Genomic DNA, 10,659 nt, shown 5'->3' on the forward strand with positions numbered 1-10,659 from the left:
ACCAGCTGCAAGCCCTGCTCGGAGCAACGCAGGCTCCAGCAGCTACCCAGAGCCAGGGTAGCTGCTGACAGCTACAGAGCCTGGGCTAGGGGTAGGAGGGAAGGGGCAGTAGGGCTGGGGGGCAGAGGCTTTGGGTGGGGGGCAAGGGGCACAAGCAGGGCATCCTGCCATGTACCCCTTGCCCTCATTTTGTTTTTCTGCCATGTCGGCACTCTGGCACCTTCCAAGGTAGGCATTATGGTGTTTTTTGGCACTCCAGCCAAAAAACGTTGCCTACCCCTGGTCTGCACTAATACTTGGGCCTAGCTTCAAGGTCACCTTAATTTAGTCTGAGTCATGTAAATTACACCTCCATGTCTACAAGCAACCTGCACAGCTTCTGTCCATATCATGGTTCTTGTTTCTTGAGCAGAGCCCTTCTGGACATAAGTCTGTGAACCCCTTCTGTACTTAGCTCTAATTGTTGGCAGTAGAGATGAGACATGAGGTACAGAAGGGCTGAAAGTCAAGAACAGGAAACTACAGGTTTGCTGATAAGTTGATTTCCTGTGTTTGTGGCTTCCAACATCAGGCTGAGTTAACAGATGCACTTCAGGGTGGTGTTGGCTATAAGCAGGCTTAACTTCATGCTCTGAAGTGCAACAGAGCTCCCATTGTCTGGCTGCTGGGATCAAGCTGAAGGGTTTACATTATGGATGTTTGGTACACTGAAGGCTATAAGGACAACCCTAATTAGCAGCATCAGAGTAAAAAAGGAGAAAATGAAAAAGGATGTTTAAAACTGCATGAGGGGTGTGGAAAGCTCAACTGTTTGGTTGCCAGATTAAAAACTAATCAAAATCTCCCTGCTTCTGCATGTGAATTTCATTTCATTATAAATTATAAAAAGCTTTCTTTCCACCCACCCACTTAACTATTCTTTCTGCTCATATGAAGAATGTTTTAAATTCAAATATAATAGAAGTAATATTGTATTACTTTTATTATGCTAATCATCATAATACATAGACTTTAATGTGTGCTTTCTAATGGAATTAAACCAGTGACAGATTATGTGTTTTATGGCAGAAATAATATTTTACATGGAATATTTAATGTAAGTCGGTTTAATATATTGAAATTTAATTATTAGTTTCTTTTTAAAGAGGGAGGGAGACCTCTGAAACCCCATAGGAACTGGGGCAATGTTTTCAATTCATAGTCTTCAATATGGATTTGATTAAGATTTAATAACAGTTATTAGATACTGTTTAAATACCAACTGCTTATGAGTCTGTGTGCATGTGCGTTGAAGTTAAACAAGAATGGGATGAAGGTGACCAAATTAGAAATCATGCATGACTCATCTGTTCTCTAAAAAGTCACAGATGCAAACTAGATTAAAACATTTATAAACATGTCAGTCGAGGGATTAGACATGCCTACAAATTTAGGGGAAGTCATAATTCACATCCAGTCTCAAGGTTGAACCCCATTTCTATACTGAGCCCAATTCAAATCTCTGTTTAGAACTTACAAATAAAAGTGTAGTACACAGAAAACAGAATCATAGATAAGTGCGTCATATATTGAGCTGCTACCATAAAAAACAGCTTGATTCTGCATATCAAGATGCAGAGGAATTCAGTGGCTGTGTGGTGCAGTCTGTGAATAGCTAAAAGTCTACTCAATTTGCAACTTCATGGATTTTGTGGAAACCATGAAATCCGGAATAGTCTATAAAATCAACTTTAGAAACTCAACAGAATTAAAATGCTGTGGTCCTCGCTGCTGTGGTCCAGCCTCACAGCCCACTGAGGGGGGAAGCCACAAGGTGGTGGGGAGGCACAAGGTGGTGGGGAGGGATGAAGGGCAGTAGACAAGATGGCAGGTGCACCCTCGTCCCTTCTCCCATGTCACAGCTTCTCCACCAATCAGAACCAAAGGGTGGGGCTGGCAGAACACATCCAGGAAATATCCACAAAATTTGTTCTTTATGCTATGACCAACCCATGAAAATTGCTTAGTCTCACTGTGATTTAAGTAGGTCCCTAGGTACAGCACTGGCCCTTGAGAAACTACCAGTAGTTTATTTCTCATACCTCCGTCTTGAAAAACTGTGAAAAAATAAACCGTGTCAAATTATCAAGCATTGAATCAATGAACACCTCATGGCAGAGGATGCTTTGGAGCCTTGCCACCTCCTCCTGTAGTTCTTTCGTCTCTCAGGGAACAGGCAAGAGAACTACAGGAGGAGGTGGCAAAGCTCCGAAGCATCCTCTGCCATGAGGCGTTCATCGATTCGATCCTTGAGGAGACCTCCGGGACTGTGGAGAAAGAAATGCCAGATGCAGCATTGAAGAAGAGAGAGGACATGGATTCCCAAGAGGGTGGAAGATAAAGCCCTGCGACTTCCAGTTGTAAGCAGAGATCTTCACCTCCACCTGCAGTTGTTCATCTGGAGAACAGATATGCAGTTCTAGCAGCAGAGAAGAAGGAGCATGTTCCATTAGTGGAGGAGGACAGGCCTGGCCTCACCAAGGTGAGTAGGATCAAGAAGCAGCAATGAGTGGTGGTGGTAGTTGGAGACTCTCTTCTGCGGGGGACAGAGGGAGCCATCTGCTGACCTGACCTGTTGTCTCAGGAGGTCTGCTGCTTACTCGGAGCCGGGATCCAAGATGTCATGGAGGGAGTACTGAAGCTCATCTGGCCCTCTGACTACTACCCTGTGCTGCTTATCCATGCTATGATACTGCCAGGGGAGACCCTGAGCATATCAAAAGTGATTACAGGGCTCTGGATACAAGGGTGAGGGGGTCTGTGACTCAGGTTGTATTCTCATCTATCCTTCTGGTCAAGGGAAAGGGCCTGGGCAGGAGCAGGTACATCCTGCAGAAGAAAACCTGGCTGTGCAGGTGGTGTTGCCAGCAGGGATTTGGCTTCTTTGACCATGGGATGTTGTTCCAAGAAGGATTGCTGGAAAGAGATGGGATCCATCTAATGAAGAAAGGTAAAAGCATCTTCTCAGACTGGCTCGCTAAGCTAGTGAGGAGGGCTCTAAATGAAGTTTGTTGGGGGATGGAGACCAAAGCTCTGGGGTAAGTGGGGAAGCAGGAGACCTGGAGGAAGAGCAAGTGGGGGGGCGGCAACAGGGGAGGAGCAATCAAACTTCCTGAGAAATCAGGGCAATCAACTAGTCACCTTGGGTGGCTGTACACAAATGCACAGAGCCTGGGAAACAAGCAGGAAGAACTGGAAGTCCTTGCACAGTCATGGCATTATGATGTGATTGGAATAACAGAGATTTGGTGGGATAGCTTGCATGACGGGAGCATTGTCATGAGTACAAGCTGTTCAGGAAGGACAGGCAGGAAAGAAGAGGAGGAGGAGTTGCACTTTATGTAAAAGAGCCATATGATTGCTCAGAGCTCCAGTATGGAACTAGAGAGAGGCCTGTTGAGAGTCTCTGGGTTACGGATAAGAGGGGAGAACAACAAGAGTGATGTTGTGGCGGGGATCTGCTATAAACCACCAGACCAGGAGGAAGTGATAGATGAGGCTTTCTTCAAACGGCTAGCAGAAGTTCTCTCATCGTAGGCCCTGGTTCTCATGGGGGACTTCAATCATCCTGACATCTGCTGGGAGGGCAATACAACAGTGCACAGGCAATCTAGGAAGTTTTGGGAAAGTATTGGGGACAACTTCCTAGTGCAAGTGCTGGAGTGGCCAAGTAAGTGCCATGTTCTTCTTGACCTGGTGCTCACAAACAGGGATGAATTGGTGGGGAATGTAGTAGTGGATGGCAGCTTAAGCAGCAGTGACCACGAGATCATTGAGTTCAGGACCCTGAGGAAAGGAAGGATAGAGAGCAGCAGAGTAAGGGCCCTGTACTTCAGAAAAACAGACTGACTCACTCAGGGAACTCATGGGCAGGATCCCCTGGGAAGCCAGAGTGAAGGGGAGAGGAGCCCAGGAAAGCTGGCTGTACTTTAAGGAAGCCTTACTGAAAGTGCAGAAACAAACCATCCTGATGTACAAGAAAACTAGCAAGTATGGCAGAAAACCAGCTTGGCTTAGCAGGGAACTCTTCAGTAAACTAAATCACAAAAGCAGCTTATAAGAAGTGGAAACTTAAAGAGATAACTAGTGAAGAATATAAGAGTATTGCTCAGGCATGCAGGGGTGAAGTCAGGAAGGCCAAAGTGCAGTTGGAGTTAGAGGTAGGGAAGGATGTGAAGGGTAACAAGAAGGGTTTCTAAAATTATGTTGGCATTAAAAGGATAATCAGGGAACATGTGGGTCCCTTACTGAATGGGGGAGGCAACCTTGTGACAGAGGATTCAGAAAAGGTTGAAGTGCATAATGCCTTTTTTTGCCTCAGTCTTCACAGGCAAGGGCAGGTTCCAGACTACTGCACTGGGCAGCACAGTTTGGAGAGGAAATGAGCAGCCCTCAGTGGTGAAAGAACAGGTTAGGGACAACTTAGAAAAACTGGATGTGTACAAGTTCATGGGGCCAGATGGGATGCACCTGAGGGTGCTGCAGGAGTTGGCTGATGTGATTGCAGACCTATTGGCCATCATCTTTGAAAACTCATAGCTCAGTTGTATTGTGCTCTCCTGGATAGGATAGAAGCCAGTATGCAGGACTGCAGGTCAGTGAAAATGCAAATGCCTGACCTGCATTCCTACATACTGGCTTCTATCCTATCCAGGAGAGCACACTACAACTGTAGACTCTCCCCCTGCCTGAAGAAGGGTGTTTGTACCTGAAAGCTTGCAAAGAACAATTTTTCCAACTATTTAGGTGGTCTAAGAAAATGTGATATCACATTTACCCGAAGAACCTTGTCTCCCTATTTTCACAGTATTTCAGGAATCAACAAGACTACTAGGTTTGCTATGAATATCCCCATTCAAGTGGGAGCACATGTAAGCTTGTTACCTTGCAAGGAATGCAGCCCTCTACAACAGTGGATGCTTCCCTCAGTCCCCAACATCTGTTGAAACAAGGGCAATTGCTGTACTGGTTTTGTGATTTCATCAGCTGCAGACTTTCCTTTGCCCCTTCCAGCATCTTGCTTGAATCAGTCCTTCTGAGACTTACACACAATGCTCCTCACTTTCCCTGTGTAAAGTGAGGGTGGATCAATCTGAACTGTCTAATAACAATGGTGTTGTGAGAGTGAATATGCCTAAAGCCCTCTGAGATTCTTGGATGGCATATGCTCATAGTGAAAACATGAGTATACATTGCCTAGAGTTGGTCAGAGGGTGCACCCGAATCTTCTGCACAAGATGCATGGGAGGGAAGAAAGAGGTTTCAAAAGAATTTATACGGGCTATTACTTTTTAATTACACTGTAAACCAAATCCCAAACAGGGGATGCTCTGAAGCCCTCGGCTACCTCACTAGCAGAGGCACGCATGTAACTAAACTATGTCTTTAGAACTGTACTGTGCTGTATTCAGGCTATGCACTGCTAGGTGGAAGTCTCAGCAAAATAACAGTACTCCCTGGATAAATATTCCTTCTCCATTTAGCACAGAGATCAACTTTAAAACACAAAATGCACATAACATGACTGAGAAATAAACAGCATTAGCACAGTCAAGAGATAAGCAGCATGGCTTCTCCCTTGATCTTAAATATAAAGTCCAATTAACTACTAGGAAATGAAACGCACTTAGTCACTTACGTAAGTGAAGAAGAATAGTTATGTAGACAGGAATCCAGCTTGTCAGTGAGACCATTTTGAGTTTTGGTGACAGAAATTTCACCCAAACTTTCTGATTTCCTTTAAGCATAGAAAAATGAGAGCCAGGCTGGGTTAAATGATTGTAATAGGAAATGGTAGTCACATCCTGAGTTCTTCTGCTTTTGCAAATGCAAGTTCCGTTTTTGGATTAAGTTCAAGAAAGCAGTAACCTCTGTGACTCAACAAGTTACACAGAAATGATGGATTGTAAACAGCTCCAACCCAAACAAGAGTCTTGCGTGTTCAGGCAACAGCAGATATGTAAACACTAGTGAAATGGTCTTTCCAAAAATCTTCTGCAAAGTGACAGATCTCCCTGCTGCTCCTGTGACCCAAAAGGGATCACTATGATCCAAAAAAGGAAGTGAGACCATCCCACTGCTCCCTCTGTAGACCCACCCCTGAGTGTGGCAGCTGGAGAATGGCTATTTTGGCTCACAAAGGATAACAGAATTCTGTCCCAAGTGACCACAATAAAACCCCAAGCCAGGTATTGAAAATACTTGGGATGTGGATTCAGTGGATCAGACCTGTTTCTGAAACAGTCTGGAATTGTTTGAATTGAGATCCAAAAATCTTATAGTATTCAGGGAGATCTGTGCACGTGCAGTGGGCACATCACCAAGGCAGCACAGGGCCCCTGGAGGTGGGGTAGGGATGAGGGTTATTTCCCCTTCCTTTGGCAGAAGGGGCAGCAGGGGGCTTATTCTGCTGCAGGGAGTGAGCGCAGTGGCAATGGCAGGCAAGCTTGGCTGCCAGTGGGGGTAGAGGGGATCTAACCCCCCCGCCTCAGAAGCCATGGTGTCCCACTAATGCAGCAGTGAGGTGGGGGATGTCCAGCAGCCCCAACTCAGGTCCCTGCCAGTGGGACAGGGAGGGGGGGAATTAAACCCCTCTCTTGCCAGTTCAGTCCAGACTGGCTACTTCCCCCAACACACGTCCCTGCAGTCAAGGGCGCACTCTGGCGCCCCCCAGCGCCTGGCCTGAGCAACTGCAGCATGTGCCAGCATTGCCTCGGTGCAGGGAGAACATCTGTCCTGTTACAAACTGGCTCTACCTCGGCAGGCTAGATAGACTAACCTGCAAATGGTGAATCAATTCAGATTCCAGAATGTCTGCCCCTAGCCTTGGAGGAGGAAAGGCTGTGATCACAAACAGCCAGCATGCATTTGCTAACTACAGTAAAAGCTCTGTTATCCGGCACCCGGCAGGAACGGGGGATGCTGGATACCAAAATATGCTGGTTAATTGACCGCCCCAGGTGCTGCTTCTCCAGCCGCGTCCGAGGCATCCTTCCGCAGCATCGCGGGCCCCGCGCACCCCGCAGGACAGGGAGGCAAGCCTCTCGCAGCCTATGCCCCCAGACCGTGGCGGCTCAGCAGCGCAGGCTGCTTTAACCCGGGCCGTCGGGGCTCGGAGAAACCGGAAGTGCCACAGTGGGTACTTCCGGTTTCGTTTCCCCTCACAAGCCGGTTAACAGAGCGTGCCGGGTTGTAAGGTGCCGGTTACCAGAGAGTTTACGGTACAAATCACGTCAAACAATAGTTGATCTCTTTCTTCAACCAAATGAGCTGGATGACTAGAGGGAATGTATTGGATGTAGTATATCGGGACTTCATTAAGGATTTTGACACATGACCATCTCATAACTTGGAGAAGTGTAGGATAAACACAACTAGGTCAGGGTAGAAAGACAACTGTCTCAACAGCTGAAAGCAAAGGGCAGTTATTGTTCCATATCAGAACAGCAGGAGTCACTTGCATGGATCTTTTCTAGGCCTGATGCTCTTTAATGTGTCTATTAATGGTTTGGATGCTGCAATAACGAGCTTCCTGAGAAAATTTGCAGACAACACAAAACTGGGAAGGATTGCAAGCACACTGAAACATAGGAGTACAATTTAAAAGGATCTTGATAGGTTGCAAATCTAGGCTAGAGCCAACAAGATGATGTTCAGTAGGGCTGTGTGAAGCTTTGGTCCCTGATTCGATTCAGCAGAGTTTCGGCCCAATTCATAGATTTCATAGTTTTCAGAGATGTTAGGGCTGGAAGGGACCTCGAAGATCATCAAGTCCAGTCCCCTGTCCCAGGGGCAGGAAGTCAGCTAGGGTCAAAGGACCCCAGCAAGATAAGCATCCAAGCACTTCTTGACTGAGTCCAGAGTAGGTGCCTGCACCACTTCTGGAGGGAGTCTATTCCAGCTCTTGGGGGCTCGGACAATAAAGAAATTTTTTTCTTATGTCCAGCCTAAAATGGTCTTGTAGGAATTTATGACCGTTGGTCCTTGTTTTTCCTTAGGGCACTCTGGTGAACAGACATTCTCTCAGATCCTGAGGAACACCCCTTGTGTACTTATAGGTGGCCACCAGGTCCCCGCTGAGCCTGCGCTTTTCCAGACTGAAGAGTCCCGTGGCTCTCAGCCTCTCTTCATAAGACCTATTCTGTTGCCCTCTGATCATGCGCGTGGCTCTCCTCTGGACTCTCTCAAGCTTCTCAACATCCTTCTTGAATTGCGGAGCCCAGAATTGGATGCAGTACTCCAGTTGAGGCCTCAACAAGGCTGAGTACAGCAGGAGGATGACATCCTGAGTTTTACTTGAGAAGCATCTATGGATGCAAGCCAGGGTTTTGTTTGCTTTACCAGCTGCGACATCGCATTGGTGGCTCACGTTCATCTTGTGGTCAATCATGACCCCCCAAGTCTCTTTCAGCAGTGGTGCTAGCAAGCCTAGCACTGCCGAGCCTATAAGTATGCTGTGGGTTGTTTTCCCCAAGGTGGAGTACCTTGCATTTATCGGTATTGAACGTCATCAGGCTTGTGTCCACCCACTTACTAAGCTTATCCGAGTCAGCCTGGATCACTAGCCTGTCCTCAGGTGTGGACGCTATGCCCCAAAGTTTAGTGTCATCGGGGAACTTAGCCAGTGTGCTTCTGACACCAATGTCCACATCGTTGATAAGGATGATGAAGAGAACCGGTCCAAGGACAGAGCCTTGGGGGATGCCACTGGTCACGGAGCGCCGTAATGACTCACTGCCAACAACCACTATTCTCTGGGTCCAACCTCGGACCCAATTTTCCAGCCATGGACTGTGGTGTAGCTGAGGCCACAGTTGTTCAATTTTTTTATGAGGAGGTCATGGGACACCAGACCAAAGGCTTTTTTAAAGTCCAGGTATATGACATCAATCTCTTCTCCCTTGTCCAGGTGATATGTCACCTGGTCATAGAAGGAGATAGGATTGGTAAGGCAAGACCTACCCATGACAAACCTGTGCTGTGCTGGCTATCCCTCAGGATGTTGCCCTCAGCCAGCTTATTTAGAAGGGTCTCCTTGATAATTTTCTCAAGAAGCTTACCAGGGATTGAGGTCAAGCTGTTTGGCCTGTAATTCCCAGGATCTACTTTCTGCCCTTTGTTGAAGATGGGTACCACATTGGCCTTCTTTCAGTCTTCAGGTACTTCACCTAAGTGCCATGAATTTTTGAATATTTTTGCCAATGGTTGGGCTATGACACCTGCCAGCTCCTTGAGTGCCCTAGGGTGTAATCTGTCAGGACCATCTGACTTGGAGGTGTCCAGCCTCTCAAGGTAATTCTTTACTAGATCAACACTGATGCTGGGTATAAATACGCCCTTACCCTGGCCGTTCCGCATCTTGCTAGGCAGGGTGGTCCCATTGGACTGATGAAAGACCAATGCAAAGTACCCATTAAGCAGGTTGCAGGGGTTTAGGTTGTAGCCGTGTTGGTCTAAGGATATAGGCAGACAAGGTTCCTTGGGTGAATTTGATATCTTTTATTAGACCAACCCAAATGGTTGGAGAATAGTTATTAAGCAAGCTTTCGGGTTCAAAAACCCTTCGTCAGGCTCAGGAAGCTGCAGCAGTTGGTGTGTGCTCAATTTGGAGAGACTCAGAAAAAATTGGAGATTCAGACATAGACACAGCTTTAAATGTTTTTTTGGAGATTCAGACATAGACACAGCTTTAAATGTTTTTTTGGAGATTCAGACATAGACACAGCTTTAAATGTTTTTTTTACATACCTTTATGTAGCAGGGGCTTGTGAGTGTTGCAGTGCTGGGGTACATGGAGTGTCCCACAGCAGCATGGGGGGCTCCCCAGCGCGCTCGGAAGCAGACCCAGAAGTAGACCAGAAGCACTTCTGGTCTACTTCTGGGTCTGCCGGGGAGCATGCCAGGGTGCCCCCCCTGCACCTCCCAGCTCGATGATTGGTGCCTTCTGGTCCACTTCTGGGTTAACTGCCGAGCATGCGGAGGGCTCCCCCACACTCCTGTGGGATGCTCCATGCACCCCAGCATCGCAGCGATCATAAGCCATGCCTGCTACCTCAAGGTCTATAGAAAAAACTTTAAAGCTGTGTCTATGTCCACATCACTGATTCTCCAAATCAGTATTGAATCTTCAGATTTGGATTCTGCCAAATCATATCAGGGACAATGATCCGAATCAAAGAATCAAATTACTGTCCCTGATTTGGGCCAAATCTGAATCCAAATCGAATAGGGCCCACTTTGCACACCCGTAACATTCAGTGCTGACAAATGCAAGGTGGTACACCTCAGAAAGAATAATCAAAAATCCAAATACCAAGTGGGTGACAAGGGGCTGCATGGCAGCACTACAGAGAAAGATCTAGAAGTCTTGTTGGATCACAGACTCAATATAAGGCTATAATGTGACAAAGATGCAAAAAAGGAGAATGATGTTTTGGGCTGCATTAATAGGAATACTAGGTACAAAATATGGGAGGTGATAGGGTCTCTTTACTTAGCATTGGTTAGGCCTTGTCTGTGTACAGTTTGGGGCTTCATATTTTAATATGGAGAAGTTAAAGGGCATCTAGAGGTGGACAAAAAAATGATAATGGGATTGGAAAGCAAATCTCTGCCCCCAGC

At 46.7% G+C, this 10,659-nt stretch overlaps 1 protein-coding gene across 6 annotated transcripts in view; it reads right to left on the minus strand.

The window, feature by feature from the left end:
- Positions 1-7,147, minus strand: part of TMEM273 (transmembrane protein 273) — a 58,919-nt gene extending 51,772 nt beyond the window's left edge. Inside the window, exons 1-2 of one of the 6 annotated variants that reach the window (XM_025212991.1) lie at positions 6,969-7,147; positions 5,678-5,776 (exon numbers count right to left, since the gene is read on the minus strand). In XM_025212991.1, the coding sequence (XP_025068776.1) occupies positions 5,678-5,732 (55 nt within the window). In that variant the 5' untranslated portion in view covers positions 5,733-5,776; positions 6,969-7,147. Of the gene's footprint in view, positions 1-4,923; positions 4,979-5,677; positions 6,111-6,817 lie in introns of those variants that run through there. The other 5 variants (XM_025212990.1, XM_025212992.1, XM_025212989.1 and 2 more) reach the window with 5 other exon arrangements.
- Positions 7,148-10,659: the final 3,512 nt, after the last annotated feature.

This window comes from Alligator sinensis, unplaced genomic scaffold (genome assembly GCF_000455745.1).
Source record: "Alligator sinensis unplaced genomic scaffold, ASM45574v1 scaffold163_2, whole genome shotgun sequence".
NCBI classification, from domain to species: domain Eukaryota; kingdom Metazoa; phylum Chordata; order Crocodylia; family Alligatoridae; genus Alligator; species Alligator sinensis.